Source organism: Ambystoma mexicanum, chromosome 14 (assembly GCF_040938575.1).
Source record: "Ambystoma mexicanum isolate Mex_15411 chromosome 14, UKY_AmexF1_1, whole genome shotgun sequence".
Classification (NCBI taxonomy): Eukaryota; Metazoa; Chordata; class Amphibia; order Caudata; family Ambystomatidae; genus Ambystoma; species Ambystoma mexicanum.
Genome location: NC_090940.1, coordinates 294762404 through 294783237, shown reverse-complemented (window position 1 = coordinate 294783237; position 20834 = coordinate 294762404). Strand labels below are relative to the sequence as shown.

At 49.2% G+C, this 20834-nt stretch overlaps 1 protein-coding gene across 2 annotated transcripts; it reads left to right on the top strand.

Annotated features, from left to right (window-relative positions):
* Positions 1-2459: 2459 nt before the first annotated feature.
* DACT1 (dishevelled binding antagonist of beta catenin 1) lies at positions 2460-18062 on the top strand. 2 transcript variants are annotated; one of them, XM_069637409.1, is made up of 4 exons: positions 2460-2923; positions 8381-8513; positions 10207-10362; positions 15673-18062. In XM_069637409.1, exons 1-4 carry the CDS (start codon positions 2669-2671, stop codon positions 17511-17513), a joined length of 2385 nt encoding a protein of 794 aa, XP_069493510.1. In that variant the 5' UTR covers positions 2460-2668; the 3' UTR covers positions 17514-18062. The 2 variants fall into 2 exon arrangements, with proteins under 2 accessions (XP_069493510.1, XP_069493511.1); XM_069637410.1 differs by lacking the exon at positions 2460-2923 and adding an exon at positions 4030-4284.
* Positions 18063-20834: the final 2772 nt, after the last annotated feature.

Sequence of the window (20834 nt, the reverse complement as noted above, 5' to 3'; positions counted from 1 at the left end):
AACATCTAAAATCGCACATGGCACCAAGTCACCAACCACCACAGTGGTCTCACATACTTGCCAACCCTACCGATTTGGGCTGTAACCTAGTGCTTTTTACGCAGCCCTAACGCCTACATATTTCAGTGTCCGATCCTACGGATTCCCAGGCCTGCCTAGCCCCGCGCCATCCCAGGCATTCAGAAGGTGGGCGTGGTAAATGGCTCATTCATTTAATGGATCATGGGCACCGTGGGTGTAGTATGTTGTAGGGGTGTGTGTGCTTCTAAATCGAGCAGCAACATTTGGAAATGTAACGGGAGGCCGTGTGTACTTTTTTTTTTTTAGCTCCTTTTAGTTTGGATCTGGGGAGAGTCTGGATTTCGTCTTTATGTAAAATAATAGAATTTCCACTAGATCATTATTCTAACACTTTTAATGATAATAGACAGAAGCAGTACATTTATTTGGCCCCCTGTAGAGTGATAATATGAGTATTATAACCAGCACACTGCTCCATTTTATAATGATGTGTTATTTATTTAGTGCCTTTATCCAAAACGCTTTACAGAGCACATATTTACATAAAATATCACCCAACCGAAGTTGGTACTCATTTATCGACCTGGGAAGGATGAAAGGCTGAGTTGGCCTTGCCTGGATGCGAACTTGCGACCTGCAGATCACGCTCAGATCGCAGCGGCGAGCGCTCAACCCGTTGAGAGCTATCTTACCGGCTTTTATATGTCCGGAAGGAAGAATAAATACACAGCCACCAGTGAAATTGTAAAACACATGATATTGTGCAATGAAAATGGTAAATTGTGATGGGTAACATGCAATGATGCAAAACATGTTCTGTACATCGAGTGGTTTACATAGTATGTGCAGTAATTTAACTGTAATACTTTACCTGGTTTTAATGGAAACACTTTGCCCCGTGAGAGAAATACAGTGAACACTGTTTTTAAAAACTACGACCCACCCTGCTGACCATTTGCCATCAAATGGCTGCCCTTGGTGTGTCTGAGCAGGTGAACACTGCATCTAAATGGAAGAGACTGCTAAAAATGTACTTTTAACTCCACCGTGGTTCATGAATACCTTAAGCCCACCAATACATTGAAGAGAGCAGAGTGTCCCTCACCTAAGGGGGGGCTGCTGCTTCCTGGCTATTCGTTCCCCATTAGTCAAACCTACTCTAGACCTGTTCCCCACTCACCAAAGAAGTGTCTCCCTGGTACTGTGCTAGCAGCTCAGTGCACAAAAAGAAGGTAAACTTAAGAACGAATCCAGGAAGCTCATGTGTCATGGGCAGGTACAGCATCAGGGCCTTTCAACTTTTTCTGTGAAAGGGGCCATGAGCCTCGGGGATGCTCATAGCAATTGCCCCATGTTGCCAGTTAGTCACATAACACAGCAATATAGTTCTCTCTATATGATATGATATTTACAACGCGCTTAATACCCAGTGGTTTCTAAACACAGACCCGGGGATCAAACCTGTGTTGCTCCATGTCATCTTGCTTCCAAGGCGAGCATGTTGCTCCCGAGCTATCCTCCCGAGACTAATCACTTTTGTTCTGGGGCTTGCCTTACAAGCTGCATTTGCGGGAGCCCTTGCAGCTATCACTTCCCTTGGGATACACAGAAGTGTTATCGCCTCATTGCCTTTTCACACCCTTCCTCCACAGCAGGCTCTTGCTGACATAGAAAGATGTATAGCTTTTCAGTGGGTGTTTTCTGATTCAGCTCCCTGCCGTGATAATCGTCGACTGCTAACCCCCAGATGTATTTCTCTGGCATTTCAGTGGGTAAAATGGGTGTGACATCATTTCCTGTGATGTCATCATTATGCTACTTGCTATTTTTGAAACTTTAAGATTCCTACAGATTTCTGGTCGCCGAATGTTGGCATGTATGGTCTCAGAGCATCCCAGGTTTGTGTTTTCGTGCGGTTTACGGACAGACACACTGTCTTTGGTTTAGAAGTGGTCAGACTTAAGCCTTCCAGTGGGCCAATGCACAGGCATTATAAACAATGAAAAAGAAGAAATGTCTACAAAAATAAATCACACACACACACACCGGGGTGTAACACTTTAAAGACACCCCTTGAAGTCGTTTTTCTACACTGTACATGTTACAAGGAAAATTGAAAACGGACACTTGGTGTATTGGTTTGCATTTCCTTTGTAAATGTGTTGCTTCTGAAAAGATTTGACTAAAGCGGTTGAAAAAAAACATAACGTTGCTTCTCATATCATTATCTCAGCAAGGATGACGGTAAATTGTGGGGAAGCGGGACTGGGGGGTTGCAATCTCCCCCAGCCTGACAAGGAACAGCGCTACGAAGCCCGAAGGTGAGAAGCGCGCGCCACGCCCCGTGAGAAGCAGCGCGCGCGCAGAGGGCTGACAGGGAACGCGCGACGTCAGCAGAGCGTGCGCTTATAAGTGTGAGAGCGGGTAGAGCGGAGCGCAGAGCAGCTCGAAGCAGGAGAGAGGGGACAGGGCGGCTCGGATGAAAGGAGGAGCCTCTGGCTTATTCTGCAAAGGGGACGTCCTGTTGGAGAGGCAGCAGTGAAGAGAAGCGGAGCACCGGACCCGCACGGAGACCGGACACCGGCACACGCCCATGCCCCCTCCCGGCAGGGCGCCGCTGCCCCGCTAGCGTCCCGCGGAAAGCAGGATGGTGATGCCGCTGCCCCTGGAGCCCCGCGGCTGGAGGGAGAAGGGCGAGGCGGACTCGGAGCGGCAGCGCACCCGGGAGAGGCTGGAAGCCACGCTGGCAGGGCTGGGGGAGCTGGAGTACCTGCGCCACCGGCAGGAGGGGCTGGTGAAGGCGGCGCTGAGCCCTGGGGCCCGGGGCCCCCCGCGGCCGGAGCCCCGCAGCCTGGAGGAGCGGATCCTGGAGGAGAACATCTTGCTCCTGAGGAAGCAGCTGGTACGGAGCGCTCCTGTGCGGGATCCCCCGGTGAACGGCGCGGGGGGATTGCATCTCAAACTAACTGCATTTGCCTTCCGCGCTGCGATAGATGCAAATCTCCCCTCTGCAGCGCCCCAACACGCGCTCTCTCCCCCTGCAGCCCGTGACCCCCATAACCTTATTTCACCCCTGCGGAAAATCTCTCCCATGGCCGCCCCCCATCGCAGCCCTTGCACATGGCATTCTGGGTCGCTCAATGTGCATGGGCTGCTACGGATAGTGTCTGCCTTGCCCCCCCCCCCCACCACCAGGACAAATCTCCCCCGTGGCACATGAAGTCTGTCGCCCTGCGGAACATATCTCCCCAGGTGCTGCAGCGTACATCCACACGGCTGACCCCCCATTCCCCTCAAAACACTTAACATCTCCCATGCTGGAGATGGCACCTGAATACCAACTCACCCACTAACCCGTGCGGATCCCTGCCCGGAATCTCACTCCTATTTCACCCTGCGTAAAATCTCTCCCCTCTCGCATCCTAGCACATGGCACCGGGAGACAAATCATGCATACACCCCCCCTCCCGCCCCCAAATATCTCTCTCCTCCCAGGCCTTCCCACGGCAGCATCACAATGCAAATCTCCACTGCAGGGGCTGCCACCGGAATACTAACTCAACCGGCGTAAAACAAATGCCCCCCCCCCCACTAGGGCAAATGTCCCCCTAGCGGGCTGGCACTTGACCCCTATCTCACCCCCGTGTCAACTCTCCAGTCAGTCGCAAATCTCTCCACCGCAGCAGTCACCCCCCCGTTTTCTCCAATACTGTGCACGAATCCAACCTCGCCCGCATTCACATCTTCACCCCCCCCCCATGATAGTCTTAATAATAGCACGCCCTACCCAGGGGGGGAGCAAATCTCACATTTTCCTCAGCTGAAAGTCCCCCGAGAACGGGCACACACCCCTCCTCCTCCCCTGTGCTGGAGGCACCCTTGCATTCCTCGGTTGTGGCCCCTCGCCGGTCCGCGTTGCTTAGCGCCCTGCCTCCACTGTACGGCTTTTCACCGTGACATGTCTCACGGCGACCACACATTAACCCCTCAATATCTCGCCTCTGGCTCAGTATTGCCACGGAGGCTCGCGGAGGCTACTCAACACGAGCAGCTCCTTCGTAAATGCTTTAATATATCGAACAGAGCTCCTCCGGCCCCAACAGTCTTCTCGTGTCTCCGCCAGACACGCTCACACCGTAGAATCGGGGCGGGCGGAATTTGTCTGCTCTAGATGTCACTCCTGTGCCGGAGCTGTCCCTCCGCGATGTCGCGCCTGTGTGTGCAGCCGATTGGATGTGTCTCTTCTGTCCCCCGTTTACCCACGTAAGCCATCTGCTATCACAATGCCACCCTCTCTTGCACATCGCGACATGCTCTGCCTTTGCCGCCTATACAGAGACGCCTCACCCCCTGCAGCTCGGCCCCCTTAAGGGGTGCTAGCCCAACTCCCGTGTAGTCTGTTCCTTCCCTTGTGCATGCACCCCCCTCCCTGGTGACCGTCCTGCTCGTATATCGCCCACAACTCTACGTAATGCCCTCCCTGCTCTGCGCTGGACCTCGGAGAGGTAGATGAGACCGGTGCCCTTGGGATGCAGGTGCCGAGAGGCCGGCCTCTCGGCACACACGTGTGTACTCGAGAGATTGCCATTAACCCGTGTCCACGCTCTCTGACGCCCCCAGATGTGGCCACTGTGCGCACTTAAAGCCGGCTGGTTTCACGTTGTCCATAGTCTGCCCTTGGGCTCTCACCCGCGGTCTGCGGGAGCGGCGGAAGCGCCTTGAGGGCAGACGCTTCAGGGCCGACCCGACCGGTATGCTACACCCCACAATTGCTAAACTAGCCCCGCAGCCTGCACGCGCCTGGTCGGGGTTTGCAAATCATGCATGTGCACAACTTCGGTTCGAAAAGATGGAGACAGAGGAGTGTGTAAAGATTCCTGCGCGGCGGAAAGAGCGCCCTCGGCCTGTCTGCGCTTCCCCGGGGCTGCAGCTGCAGCAGCGCCAGCCAGGGAGCTGAAACGAATGCAGTGCGCCTGGGAGTCCGGCAGAGGGCAGTGGCGGCCCAGGGACTCGCCGCCCGGCCTCTCCCCGCAGGCTCGTGTAGAAAGGAGGACAGGAGCGACTCTCACAGATGTGTGAAAGGTGCCGATTGGAACCCTCCTCCTTCCACACATCATCGCGATGGCGAATGAGTCGCGTGTCGCAATCCCCGCCCGTTTCAATCAACACATTTTATAATTGGATTTCGCTTAAAATGTACTTTAGTGTTTCAGAGCGGAAGGATTGGGCCAACATTCTAAACCCGTAATTAGAATTCTCTTTGCCACCCACTTTCCTGCCGCTGTGGTTGGTTAGGAGTGGACATTGGTTTATTATAAAGAGGTTTGTTCTTTGGCACCGGATTGCCCTTCTGTATGGCCGCAGGTTGGACACCGTGTTCTTGGCGAGCCAGAGGGTTTCTCCGGTTTTATGGCTGACAACCCCGGTCGTGGCCAATGCGTTTTCCTTGCTTGTTTCTGTGCCCTGCCTTGTTTGGCATCAGCGAGGCCACTGGCACGCCTCGAGTAGGCTTGGGCCCAGCACGCTGCTAAAATGCACTCCATTGACGCAGAGTGGCATGAAAACGTGCTTTGGCGCTTTTGGGGGTGGGACGGGCACTGATGTGCGTGTGGTTGGCAGAGGCAACATACACAATGGCATTCCCAGTGGTTGAGTGATTCAAAGTTCTGTCACTTGGTGGTTTCACCCAATTTTGCCGAGAGCCTTCTGCTTGGTGTCTTTGGTTCTCCTTGTCATGCATTCCACGAGGCGGCCATTGGCAGCTAAGGATTAATGTAGAATATTTGTGTGTGTATTGTCATGCACTCTTGACCCCCCGTGGTTAGCCTTTGCCCTAGTAACCTGGGTGAGCCCCCTGAAGTGCCAGCGGCCCCTGGTCGAAGTACCCAAGTATCTGAGTGCTCCTAGGCAAGTGTTCATGGCTATCGCCTGGGTACGCGTGCCAGGTTTCCAGTGGGCGAGTATCCCTGCAGGCTACCCTTGGATTAGGTGCCAGGGAGAGGTCCCGCCTGTTGAACTCGAGTCGAGTCGCCTTGGGGAGTGGCACGGGCTTCACCCAATGGGTTGAGCACACAGTGGGCTATTTCCCCAGGACGAGTGCTTTTTGGACAGTAGCCGAATGTTTTTTGAGGGAGCATTCCTAGGTGAGCATACGGGCCTGCTACCCTGTAGAGCGCCCTTTGCCTCCCCTCGGCCAGGGGCCAGTGTTTACATTGGTGGGAGCCTCCCCTAGTTGTGAGCTCCAGGCTGCATCTTTGGGGTGACTGGGCAGCCCCCTGGCACATGACTGACAGGCAGTCCAGCAGGCATTCTGCAACCAAAGCTACACGCTTCCGTGCTCCACTAGCAGGGATGAGAACGGGCCCTTGTGTGTTTGCATTCCTGTCAGAGCGCCGTGTGCGCCTTGCAATGCCCCTGGGATAAGTGGGGCGCATACACCACCGCATCATTACCCGCTGTTTAAATAAACCCTCGCCTTTCAATTGCCTGCCCGAGAGAGTAAACACAGCCCTTGCTCGGAGGCCAATCCACATTCACTGTCTGTGGAGGTGTATTGGGGCGCTCGTGCGGGTCCCCCTAGCACCACCGCGTCGACCACACCACGGGCGTCGAACCCAGTGTTTAGGGCTGAGACACGCACTTAATGGAAATAGATAACTTTGGTGTAATGCTGGTGACCACATTTCTTTTGCTGGACCCACTGGACATTTAGATTTAATAGGCCGTTGCTGATGTGTTTTGGGCGAGTCTGTTTTCTTGTTTGTGCACCAGTGACGGACTTAAATATCACCCGGTTCATTTGCTGGGCGTGCGTCCATCCAGCAAGAAATGGCGGGGTTCATTGTGGAGAAGGCTGGCCTGCGCCGTTTTACTAAAACTACTGCCTCCAGTGGCACTTCAGCTCACCCAGTAGTATATTTTTTCCACAGATCTAGGCTGCTTTCGGCGGCTGTCTCACGCAATGTAATCAGTTTACTCACTCGCCATGCCCCCTCAGGCCCATACAGTTCAATGAGCGCAGACCCGCCAAAAACAATCTGGTGTTCGCCCGCTCTGTGCATTAAAAGGTTGAGGGCTAGCTAGCTATGACTACCTTTGTGACCCCGCCCCCAAGGCCTTCAGGATATTGGGCTGGGGAGGGGGGAGGGAGGAGGGCGGGTGGGGGTTAGTGTCCACGTTTGTTCTTATGGCTTGGGCCTTGTCCGGCCTGTCGACCTCCTCCAACCTAGCGACCCTCATGCTTTCGCACATTTGCTACCCTGTCTGTTTCCGGTCTCACTCTGGACTGTTGTGTTTTTAGTGTTCTCCTGCTGAAAAATGCTTGTATGCTACAGTGTTTATCCTCTTGGAATGTCCTTTGGGGTCTCCCGCCAGTGGGCGCAGGGGGGACCGTCCTGGGGCCTCTTCTCGCGGGAAGTGTGCTATGACCCCTCACCATTTATTCTAGAATATCCAGATTTCGACATGGCCTCCTGTCCTGAACTGTCGAACCGGATGCAGCCCCAAACTGGGACCCGATGCTACAAAGGACACCCCGTCTCAGAATTCTATGCTGCCTTTCGGTTCTAAACACTAGACCCCATAATGGACCCCACAAGCTGGACTCAATACCCCAGTGGTTGATGTTGAGGCGTTTAGCTCTGCCTATTCAATGTAGTGCTATTTGGCCCGCTTCTACTTGGCGCTCGTCTACAACTGATGGTATTGTCCCTTTTACCGCCAACGGTAGCAGGCCCTCCCTATATAGAATAAGGCAGTTGAAGTCTGTGTTGACACTAAGTTATGACGGTCCACACAATAGTTCAGAGGGCATGTCATTTGTTTCTTCTAGATCTTTTTAATTCTAGTTTTTCATCAAACATGTGTGTCCAGCATGGCTTTGAATAGATGCCCCCCCTCCCCTCCACCCTATAAAGCATTTTTCTGGCCTTTAGAGTCCACCCAGCACAGCTCCAAATGCAGGCGTTCTCGCCTGCAACTTCCAGGTGCCCCTGGGTAACTTGTAATTTCTGAAGGCCTGCCTGCATCTGGTGGGTGGGTGGGTGTTGCTCAGGAAAGCCGCGCCTTGTTTTTTCAGCAGAACGAATCCCCAGCAACACATTGTGGGCGGGGTGAAGGTTCCACCCGTTCTGTCTCCTGTCCCACCAGCCTTTAATGTGTCAAACTAATTGAGGAATTGGTCTGATCAAAGTTTAAGAAGGTATTAAACTCTATATTAAGACATCCCAGCCTGCTTGGCTTGCAAAACGCGTATCCTTCGTTTGCTTCCTTCGTTTGCTTCCTTTGTGTGTTGTGTTGTGGTGTGCTGTCCTGCGATTGGTGTTTAACATTTGGAAGTTCTCGTTTTTAACTTGTGCAGAACTGTCTGAGGAGAAGAGATGCTGGTCTGTTAAACCAACTCCACGAGCTGGACAAGCAAATAAGCGACCTGCGCATTGACGTGGAGAAGCCGCCCAACGAGCACCCGGAGACGGACAGCCGCCCTAGTTCAGGTGAGCTCCGCACAGACATGCAAAGTGACGCTTACCAGTGTCTCTGGACCCGTGCTTTTAAGCCACTGAAATTCAGCATGGCAGGCCACTCAATTGTGTTATGTTGTCTGATCACGTAAGGTTATGGCCCCAGGCCCCTAAAAGAAGGCAGTCCAGCTTAAGCTGCTAAACCGCCCTTCTGTTTGGAAATGCAAGCGTCTCCAAATGGGTGTAGTCTCTAGGGGGTTCATGCACCAAAGCTCACTGGCTACGCCCCTGCCTTTAGGAATGCCCCTCATTCTTAGGGGGGGGGACTGACTCTGGAAACTACTACGAATTTAATACACTAGGGTAATGGGGTTCATTTATTTTGGTATCCACTGAAAATGTTGCCAACTAAAATGTAGTCGGTGAAAACATCGTTTTGAAACCTTTGAAATAAAGGGTTGAGGGGGGGGGGGGAAAGTTGCAAAAATTGAGCTGAAAAGTAGTCAAAAATGCACTGCACTGTTTGGTAAGCATCAGGTTTAATAGGGGTGTGGAGGATGTGGTGTTTGGAGGATGCCGATAGGGGTTACGGCAATGCTTGGGGGGGGGGGGGGGTTAGGGTTAGAATTAGGGTTAGGTTCAAGGCAGGGGGTTGTGGAGGGTCGGTGAGGTTGGGATAGGGTTAGGTTCAAGGCAGGGGGTTGTGGAGGGTTGGTGAGGTTGGGATAGGGTTAGGTTCAAGGCAGGGGGTTGTGGAGGGTTGGGATAGGGTTAGGTTCAAGGCAGGGGGTTGTGGAGGATTGGTGAGGTTGGGATTTGGCTAGGGAAGAGTAAGGGGCAAGGTAAATGTTAGGTTAGGGGTTATGCAAAGGCTAGGCTTAACCAGGCTGTTTGGTTCGAGTTAAAGGGATAGGGAGATTTGGTGGCTGTTGCTGGTGGGCAGGGCTGTTGCTGGTGGGCAGGGCTGTTGCTGGTGGGCAGGGCTGTTGCTGGTGGGCAGGGCTGTTGCTGGTGGGCAGGGCTGTTGCTGGTGGGCAGGGCTGTTGATCGGGTGTGTTGTGTGCTACGATTTTCTATTTAGTGTTATGTATCAAGTCCTTTGTTCATGCTTTAGAGTGTTGAAGGTTTAGGCAAAGCCTACGTTTGCGGTGTCTCTTAAGGATGAGCAAAAGGGTGGGGGCTAAGGTGATTGTCGAGGACATGCGACTGCCTTATTTTATTAGGTATTTGGGTCACGGCTAGGTCTTCAGCCTTGTACTTTTGTGTTTAAAAATGAATTGCTCTTTTGGCGTCTTTATTGCTGGCAACATTTTTACATTTTATATTTCTTGTATAGAATGACTACATTTTGAAAACTACATTTTCTTGGTTATATTTTCACACACAAACCTTTTTTTGTATGTTTTTATTCTGCAATGTTCGCTTTGTGAGACTGTGTAGTTTTACCACGTACACCAGTCGGCAAGGACTCCTGTTTGAATAGGTCACTTATTGTTCCCTGTGGCAGGTTAGTGTTGGGCCCATTGGTTGCCATATGATGTATTGGCAAGGCACGGCACACATTGTTCCATTGGTGGAACTTGGGACTGTATTTATCGATTCCAATTTTACCAGAGTACTGCAAGTCAATTCTTCCACCATAAAACCGAGCTCTAGAATTGCCTAAAACTAAGTCTGCAAGTTTGGAAGTGCTGGTTTGGGCTAACAATGCTTTTTGTACTTGCAGGTTTCTATGAATTGAGTGACGGGGCCTCTGGATCCCTGTCCAACTCGTCCAACTCTGTCTTCAGTGAATGTTTGTCCAGTTGCCAGTCAAGCACCTGCTTCGGCAGTCCTTTGGACGTCTCGCTGAGCCTTCCCGACGGCCGACCGAAATCTGCAGGTAAGAGCGGCCTCTCGACCGACTACGCTATTCAAATTCTTAACATATCGTCAAGTGGGTACTGTACGTCTGCGCTCCAGACCTCACTTTTCCTCCACCCTGCTCTCCCCATCTTGTTGATCAAACGTCTTCAAATGTCCCTCCGCAATCTAGATTAGGATTCGAGTGCGATGTCCTCCATTCAGTCTACATAGACGCTCTGCGATCTGTTTGCAATATCGATCTACAAACAATATCTGGGGCCCGCAATCTGCAGCTCTCCAGATGTTTAGGACGTCAACTCACCATTTACCATCGACTGTATTCATGGAAATCGTAGCCCAAAACATCTGGAGCATCAAAGGTTGCAGACCCCTGATCTAACCCCCCTCTCACTCTATTTTGAGGATTGCGATATCCATTTATAGTCTAATCTAGGATTGGCGCATTCTTAACCGGAAACATATATATCTTTTTTAAATGGTGTACCCCTATTAAGTGCCATTCACCAATTTATGTATTTGCGATGGCCATTGGCGTTGCTCTTCTTGAGAAAATTACTTTTCAGTGAGGTTCCTGTTGTATGGCCCTAGGAACCTGTCAGTGATTGGGTCAGAAGGGCAAAGGAAGGGGGGGGGGTCACTAATGGAGCTGGCACCGCAAGGGGCTAAAAACCTAGAATGCTAATTTTCAGTTTTTTCTGCAGACCCCCAATTCCTTGAGTGGAACCCATTATGGTGTACTGCTCGGCCCCGGAATTTGAAGCATTTGCTTCCTGCAGCAGATGTTGGTTAAGTGGTTGTCTGCTTCTCGGAGGATTGCAAATTCTTGGCTCGAGGGTGCAATTTCATGTGTTGCGCGCACGTTTAGGGGGTGTTTTACATGGTCTGTAAGCGGTGCTTGCACCTTAGCAGTGGGCTACTGAAGCTGCGGGAGGATCACACTGATGGGTGCCATTTGGTTTGGGTCCAACAGCAAGCCTGGCTCCTAGTTGTTGTCACTGGTGGTTCGTGACTTTGGTGCTCTGATGTAAGGGCACTTGCACGGGTCAATGCGATGGTGTTTCTGTTCACACCTATTCTCGCGCACAGGGAATGATGCCATGGCTACCAGTTCCAATAACTTCTGGTCTCTGACACCCGGTGACCCATCATTTTATCAGATTAAACGCTTTTCTTTCTCCCACCAAATATCAAACATTGATTTCTTTGGCATGATTGCAGTCATTTGGAGCACCCTGGTAACAATTGTACATCATTGACTACGCAAACACACTGCTTCCAAAATGCTTTAGATGAGCTTTTTCTGTAAGCCTGACCCTGACGTGTTAGGGCCAAAAAAATGTGAATTGGATAAACCAGTCGGTGAACAATTTGTTTACTCAATGCTTGGTGAATACATTATCAATTGTGGAAGACTGATGCCCAGCGCTGCTTGGGCACTGTTTATATAAACGCTGTAATGGCTTGAGAAATGCCAAGAAAGCATTTTTCTTGGTCTAGAACGGCCATTGCTGCTGCTCACAGTAGCAGGCCCTTTGTGGAGCACATTGGTGATCTGTCCCGCCGTTTCCTTGGAGGGCTGAGAGACGCCGGATATTCTGGATTGGTTGAGGAAGCTGTGGATTGGTTGAGGAAGCTGTGGATTGGTTGAGGAAGCTGTAGAATGGGGGAATCGGCTTTGGTCAGTTTTCACTGCCCACCTGATGATGGTAAAAATAGTTAATGTAAAGAAGTTGCAACATCAAAAACTTCTTATTGTGTGGGTATGGAGGGCCATCCTTTTAGTGGAAGCTTGAAAGTGCCCTTCACGTACCCAGTTTTGTTACTGCTAGACTCCAATCGGTTCCCCTTTGTACCCAGTTTTGTTACTGCTAGACTCCAATCGGTTCCCCTTTTACTTTGCGCATAAATCTAAGTCTCTGTGCAAGACTTTGAAGCAGTGACCTTTTAGGCATGGCCGCTGTTGCAGCTGGTGCAGCACCTAACTGAGCCCTCTGTGCCATCCGCAGACAAAGATCATGATTACGGGCTGTCGGCTTCTGAAATCTGCAATGCATTGGCTCAAAGAAATGTGAACCTTGATGAGGATGCCTTTTAATGGTTATTCGGGAAGACCAACTGAGCTTAAGGCCCATTCAAAGGCTGCTGGTTGGGGCAATCTTACTTGGACCGTCTAGAGACTGTACCTGAAGAGCGAGTGCTTAATTGATGGAACACATTGTCTTTACTAGAAGTCTAATGCATTCATGCTCTTAGATTACCTGCCCTGTCCAGCTCCTTTGTTAGAAATGCGCTGGTATCAGGCTGCACCATTTGCACTCGCCACTATCCATTGGGGAGGGTTTGAAATTGAGGGGCAGCTGGGAGATTTGTTGCTCCTGCTCATCGCCTAGAAGATCCTGGTTAGCTTGATGCAAACAGCTCCCAGAAGTTAACTTTGGCTCCCCAGGCCAACTGATGCGGACAAATGCAGCAATGTGAATTTAACTTGGTGTATTTGGCATAATCTACACATAAACATTTGGACTCATGTATATGACCGTTAAAGCATAAAGTGTCCTTGATAAAGCAAACAAGGATATGTTTGCATCTTATGTGGAAGTTAGATTTGCGGAAAACTATTTACTAGCTTTCTCCAGTGGTAGCTCCTAATCACTGGTTAATGCTGGGTACACAGAAGCTGCTTTTAGCTTGTGTTTCTCTAATATTTCAATCCCTGCTTTGTTTGGCTAGCAGTAATTGACTCTTGACATGTAAGAAATGGCATGCTGTGTGAATGTGTAGAATGAGGTGGCAAGTGGATTGTTATGGCTAAGAAGTAGCTTGCAACTTGACATGTTCAGCCCTGCTAGTATTACTTTTTGGTTTCGGCAATAGATATGCACCCTTGGTATGATTTTGATATGTTGGTGGCTTTGATGTAATTTCAGTGTGAATCAGTATGCCGATCTCTTACTTTCTGCATGCGGGTGCGTTCTGTGGGCTCATGAGGGCCTCCACCTTGCCCCTTCACCGCCATAGGAGGCCATGCATTCAGATTCCCGTAGTTCTATAAGGTGGGGCTCGTTCATCGGCATTGCGAGCATGAGGTTGATCAATCTCTAAACAGGGCTCGAAATTAAGATTGGTTAAGCAAGAGCTAAAGGCAGCTCCCGGTAATGCAGCCTTAACCAGTGACCAGGAGATACCACTGGGGAGCGAGGTGCTGGTGCACAGTGTTCCGCAAATCGACCAGTGACCAGGAGATACCACTGTCGAGCGAGGAGCCGGTGCACAGTGTTCCGTAAATTGATCAGTGACCAGGAGATACCACTAGCAAGCGAGGAGCCGGTGCATAGTGTTCCGCAAATTGAATTAACACAAGATGGAAACATAGAATCGTGTCCATTATTTATGACCCCTTATGCTTTAAATGTCATATTGATGTGTCCTAATGTTTAAATGCACAGACGTGCATACCCATTGATGTTTGTTCGGCATCAGTTGAACTGGGGAGCCAGAAATAGCCCCTGGTAGCTGTTGGCGTCAAGCTAACCAGGTTCTTCTAAGCCACACGCAGGAGCTCTCAGCTCCCCTAAATTTTCGAGCTCGGTCTAAATGCCTACTTGCAGCATGGTACCCCAGTTGCAATGCAAACCTGAAATATATAGGTTATGTTATGTAGTGATCCGCTTAGTGTTTCTTGAGGGTATAGCATTTGCCATCCACTGAAGGAGTGCTTTCCAGTTTTACAGCTGATCAAACATTTTTAATACAGCTTTCCAATGCTCCTCAACTCTTTTGACTGTTTTTCTTGTTGACATTGTGCATAATAGAAACACATACGGAGAGCTAATGAGTTCAGCCCAGTAGCTATAGAGGATGACAAAAATATTAGACGGCAAATGCCACAGAAGTTGATCTTAAAATGCAATGATTTAAGTTAACATAAACGAAAAGCTAATCTCATGGTGAAGCAGGATTAGCCAAAGCAGTACGACTTTGTATTTTGAAGCTGTAAGAAAATGGAGCACAAAGACGAGAAGCGGGAGATTTGAGGGAGGGGAAAAGCTAGCAGCAAAACTAACTTGGACAACTTCCAAGGTTGGCAGAAACCTGTTTTTTCTAACTAGCCACTTTCCAAGGCGCTTGCATAGAACGTTCATCTTCCTCTTAAATGTCAAGGCCTTTAGACGCATGTAATTATCTGCTAGCAGTGGCCTTAAAAGAACATCGCGAGAGCTCCCAAATGTTTCATATGAAGCGTTTCGCATTTGTTTTCCTGGCTGAAACTCTGAGCAGAGGTAAACTGCGCTGGTGCCGAGCAGCTGCCATTCTCCACCTTATGTCCTGCCCCTCCTCTTCTGAGGGTGACCACACAACAGCTGTACGTTATAGATTCAGGGAGAAGGCGATGCTTACTCTAAAACACGGAGACCTGGTTTCACTGACTGCCATTCAATAGAACGGTGGCTGCAACTACACACGGTCAATGTTCACAACATGAACATGACTTATTTTGGCTCCTGTTTGCAAGAGCCTGCGGGCGCATCACATTTCTATATCCAATTCTTTGTCACAGAGACTGGGGAAACTGCTTGCATTAAATTGACTCACCATCTTATTGTAGATTGCCCTGCTTTTTTGCAAACAAACGTCATCTATACTTTAAACGTTATCCCTATCTCTTGCTCTTTAGACTCCAATTCTACATGGCAGCTCATCTTTTCAAACACTGGGATAGCCATCGAGATCGCTGTAGTTCAGTTTCTTGAAGCAATTATTCCATCATCGCTGCCCGACCAGACCCTATAATGTATAACATACCACAGTTCCTCTGTATTTAATGTCTCTTGCTCTATAGGTACTATCCCCATGGTCACACTTCTGCCAAATGTTTAGCCAGCTATCAAGTCTCTATGCTTTTTCACCAGATGCCAATCACTTTAATTGTGTAATGTCTTGTGGTGTTTGATATGATTTTCTGATAAAATGTTCTTGTTATATATCGCCTGTCATTGCCTCAAAGAATTGCATTGATATGTTAACTTGTTTGTAACGGAATGTTTGTTACCTTTGAATAATTTCGATTAATTTAAATACATTTAATATGTCTCAATTATGCTGATTTGAAAGTTTGATATTTTCAGCCAAACAAATTAATAATAAAAAATAAATTGACACAATCTGGGCAAATGCGTTTACATAAGCAAGTCTTCCATCTGCTCTGTTTTCAGAAGATGGGAGTTATAGCACCAACCTAACCTCTTCAGCCAATGTGATATTTATTGCACAGCTCGGACTCGGTGTCGAAACAGTCTTTTAACTGTTTGTTTTGATTGCATTTCAGATGACCTCTTAGACTGGATAGACCACAAAGATGGCCACAGTGAAGACCCCGCGTCGAACTCTGTCCGCCGCTCTTTGTCTGTGCCAAATTCAAGCTCCCCCGAAGTAGTTGCGGACGTCCACCCCAGGTACCAATGTGACCTGGTTTCTAAAAATGGGAGTGATGTCTACCGGTACCCCAGCCCTCTTCACGCGGTTGCGGTGCAGAGCCCGATGTTTCTCGCGTCTGTCATGGGAAGCCTCAAGGAAGAAAGACTTGGTTGCCCTGGGATGGATGCTTGCACCGAATCTGAAACGAGCACGGTCAAATCTGAAACTTTGTCCCAAACCAATCCTCGCACTACACAATGTTCTTCAAATAAGAAGTTGGACAGCTACATTTTGGGGGTCATACAGAAAAAAGTACACCCTGTAAGGACTAACAAACCGCGGACCAGCGTGAATGCAGATCCTTCCAAGGGCATTTTAAGGCATGGTAGCATCTGTCTTCGGCAGACCGGTGGTGTTTCTCAGAGTAACAGCGTTAACCTGAAGAATGTAAAGCCAGCATGTTTACATTCCAGTGGAACAAATGCCTTGGATGTTAGCACATTTTCACCGCCCAAACAGTGCCCTAAAGAAGTGCAGAGTGAACAGCTGGAAAGCCGTAGGATGCCTTCATCAACCAACTACCCGCAAAGCTGTGTCAATGAACTTCCGAGTAAAAACCTAACCGTCGGTAACGGGAAGTCCGTATCCCCCGTTCTAAGCTGTAGTCCTGTGGTGACTGTCCATCTCAACAAACCCACGCCCATTCTAGTCTCCGCCCCACCCATGAAGGAAAGTCCATGTAGGTACACTGCGTTGCAACCGGACAACAAAGTTGCCCAACTGCCCAAAAAAATGGCTCCACAGAAAACATGTAGGTCTCCATATCAAGCAGCACCGGCCATGCAGCGACCACAGCTGGACTTTAAAAGTGAAGGGTCTTCTTCGCAGAGTTTGGACGAAGGCTTGCTCGTGAACGCACAGTACATTCCTGCCCAGCAGCAAGAGCACAAACTTCACAAAGGCACAAGAAATATAAAAATTAAGAGCTCCACTTTGAAACACCGGACCCGCGTCGTGCATACGGTGGATAATGGGTCACAGACACTGAAGGATAAACCGAAAGTTGGTAAAAAGTGTCGTTTTTCCGAGGATGTGGATGTACCCAAGAAAGTAAAGCGACTCACTCCGAAAGCCAAGAAGACTGTTCACTTGCAGCTTGAGAGCGGCCATCCGAGTAGGTCGCTTGCCATGGCAAAAGCTTTGAGTAGACCTCATGCACATGGGAAAGAGGGTGTTTTGGCTAAGCCAAAATATAAGCGGGGCGATTACCGGCGATGGAAGTCCCCCGTGGAGATGTCCTACGAAGAAGCCCTTCGAAGAGCCAAAAGGCGAAACGGATTGGAACCAGTGGGTGTTTTTTCGGCCCAGGTTCAGCTCCCATATCCCAGCCCTTATGCATACGTTGCCAGTGATTCTGAATATTCCGCCGAGTGCGAGTCTCTCTTCCACTCCACTGTGGTCGACACCAGCGAGGACGAGAAGAGCAACTACACAACCAACTGTTTTGGGGACAGCGAGTCTAGCTTGAGCGAAGTGGAGTTTGTTGGGGAAAGCACCACGTCCAGTGACTCTGAGGAAAGTGGGGGGCTTATTTGGTCTCAGTTTGTTCAGACTCTTCCTATGCCGACGGCTACTGCCGCAGAACTGCACAAGACTGCGAAAGCCTTTGTAAAAATAAAGGCTTCCCATAACCTCAAGAAGAAAATACTCCGATTTCGGTCGGGCTCTCTAAAGTTGATGACAACTGTTTGATGCAATATGTTTGCCACTGCCAATTTTTGTGAATATGTCCATAGGTTTTTTCCAAAATATTTAAACGAGATAATTTATGTCCCCTCTAGTGAAGATGTTGGATGATCTTGGGGGATGGACGTTTTTTCGGGTGGGAAAACTGGGTTCTCACAATCCTATATGAGCACAGTATGAAATACGTGAACATCAGGTGACCTCCATGCCATGTGCGGACTTATTGTGGACTCTATGGTGCTAACCCAAAGGGAATCGCTTTCAGTTGCCTTGAGAAGTGCTGTATCGGCATTTCCTCGCCCCCAATCTCCTGCCCCACATCCAATGTGGATCACCGCCATTTCCATTGGCCGTCGACGCCCGCTGTCGCCGCTCAGCTCCTAATCCATGTATCACACTCCAAGGGCTTCAAGCATTTGCATGGCCGCATGCCCCCGTGCCTCGGTTTACTACAGCTGAGCAAAAATAATGTACATTCTGTAACCTTTGTTTTTCTATATCCTAAGTTATATAATTCCATTTTACACTGTAATAAACGGATGCTTTTAAAGTTGACTGTATTAACTAAATGAGCAAGGTGTGCGCGCTCGTGGTGGAAAGGTCTTAAAATGGGTGATCGTTGGGTTTCCTGCTCACTAGTTGCTAGCCTGCAGGTTCTCAAACGGGAATCCTGGGAGGGATTGGGGGGGGGGGGGGTACTCCACTGTAGCGGGACCACCTGATTTTGTATAGATGCACTTGCATATCGTGCCTCTTATCTCCCCCCCCTCATATTCATTTGGGGAATTGTTGATAAGAATGGCCACAGAGTTGGCCTCTTGGCGCTTGTTTGGTAGATCGGCGGGAATGCCACCTGGAAGATCTTGCTTGGTAGCCGGGCTGTTTTACGGTGCTATCTGTGTCTGAGATGGCAACGAGGAAGGGCGTTCCACTGAAGCTGAGAGGGCACAGAAGGTTCTGCAGCTGCCCCTTGGCCTTGCAGTGTCGCGGGATCTGCTCAGGAGAAAGTGCTTGGATCTGTGGATGATGAACTGGGGCCTTTGGGGTGGGATTTTGGCTCAGGGTGGGATTTGTGGAGCAATCTGGGGGGGATGTGCACCCCCCCCCAGTTTTGATTTCCTGGCAATTGTCTTAGTGTAGTGACTTGGCGAGTGATTGCTTACAACCAGACTGGTTTTGTGGGCTTGCAGAACATTTAGCATAATCTCAGATATTGTCATTGCCATTATTTGGCATAATATCGGATATTGTCATTGCCATTATTTGGCATAATATCGGATATTGTCATTGCCATTATTTGGCATAATATCGGATATTGTCATTGCCATTATTTGTCACAATCTCAGAGATCGTCATTGGCATTATTTAGCATAATCTCAGAGATCGTCATTGGCATTATTTAGCATAATCTCAGATATTGCCATTGCCATTATTTAGCATAATCTCAGAGATCGTCATTGGCATTATTTGGCATAATCTCAGATATTGCCATTGCCATTATTTAGCATAATAGCGGATATTGTCATTGCCATTATTTAGCATAATCTCAGATATTGCCATTATTTAGCATAATATCGGATATTGTCATTGCCATTATTTAGCATACTCTCATTATTGACATTATTTAGCATAATATCGGATATTGTCATTGCCATTATTTAGCATGATCTCAGATATTGTCATTATTTAGCATAATATCAGAGATTGTCATTGCCATTATTTAGCATGATCTCAGATATTGCCATTATTTAGCATAATATCAGAGATTGTCATTGCCATTATTTAGCATGATCTCAGATATTGCCATTATTTAGCATGATCTCAGATATTGTCATTGCCATTATTTGGCATGATCTCAGATATTGCCATTATTTAGCATAAGATCAGAGATTGTCATTGCCATTATTTGGCATAATCTCAGAGATTGCCATTACAGATATGGAGTTATATTTGGTACGTAGAAAGGAGAGGTTATTAATGCAGTGGCGCACAACCTTTTAAAACCATTCAATTTCCAGCCGTGTTATGAAAAAGCTCTCTGACATTGGTTTACCATGGAATTCAAAGCCTGTGGCTATATGTAAAGGGTGCCAAAGGTCAACAGGGAGAGGCACGCTTATGCGCGATGGCCTTGCCTGCCCATGCAACCTTTTTTGTTTGAGGACTGCCCTGGATTGGCTGGGGATGAGTTTACTTCCCATTGCCACACCCACAGCCTAAATGGAATGGAGGGAGGCACACTGCCAGTCACAATGTGCCTTGCATTTAGATTTGTGGACTGTATGCATTTTGCTGGGGGTGTCAAGTGGGGGGCTTACCCTGGTTGCCAGGAGAGGTTTTTGAAGTGGCAGCTACTGGCCGTTTAAGGCCTTACTATTCGGCACCCCGGTGCGTGTTGCTCTTTTCTCCGCCTATGTAGCGGGTACTGGAATCTCGAGTCAGTGACGGTGCCCGCAACCTTGTGGTGATGCTGGTGGAATGAACGCCTGGATGTGTTTTTAGTTTCATTTGATAGAATGTCATTTAATCACTGCGCTCCCTTGAGTTGCCGCGGCGGAGGTTGGCATCCCAGGAGATTGGAATGTCCCTCATGGATACCGTTTCCTAGAAGAATGCGCCTGGGAGGATAGCGGGTTTTTCTTTGCACTACCTGGTGTCTTGGGCTCGGAAGTAGGGCCTGTGTGTCTAGTGGTCTTCGGATCCTGCTGCCTGGGAGCCCGGTTTGCCTCTTCGTGCCGCCGCAAAGTAGATTTTGAAGCCCAGGAAAATGTTACCTGCAGAATAAAGAGCAGTGTGCACGATTAAACCGATTCCTTAACTGCCCTCGAGTTTCCCCCCATAGTTCTACACTTAACTCATCCTAATTAGGAACCCATTTTTGCATTTAGTGACCTGGAGGTAAATGCGCGGAGTATAATTTAAAAAATGTACATATGCAGTAAAAAAGACAGAGAACCAGGTAATCCAGCTGAAGTGAGACCCGCCAGCTGGAGGACAGGCCAATCTAGAGGGTAGGAGATGGGTGGGTGGTGACAGAGTTCCAGGTAGGAGGTGGAGGCACGTAGAAGGCTTCCGCACAGTAACTCCATTCTAAAATGGACAGGAACCAACATCCAAATAACCCGACGGGTAGCCCTTGATCCACCGCAGACGAAGAGCTCAGCAGCCAAGCGAGGCGCCTGCCTGGCCTGGCCCAGACACTGCCCGCCTGCCTGGCTCAGACACTGCCCGCCTGCCTGGCCCAGACACTGCCCGCCTGCCTGGCCCAGACACTGCCCGCCTGCCTGGCCCAGACACTGCCCGCCTGCCTGGCCCAGACACTGCCCG

Bases quoted from the DNA above. Each gene is read 5' to 3' on its own strand.
- DACT1 (XM_069637409.1), top strand. From the start codon at position 2,669: ATGGTGATGCCGCTGCCCCTGGAGCCCCGCGGCTGGAGGGAGAAGGGC. The intron at 8,514-10,206 runs GTGAGCTCCGCA...TTGTACTTGCAG, and splicing joins GGACAGCCGCCCTAGTTCAG to GTTTCTATGAATTGAGTGAC. The intron at 10,363-15,672 runs GTAAGAGCGGCC...ATTGCATTTCAG, and splicing joins CGGCCGACCGAAATCTGCAG to ATGACCTCTTAGACTGGATA.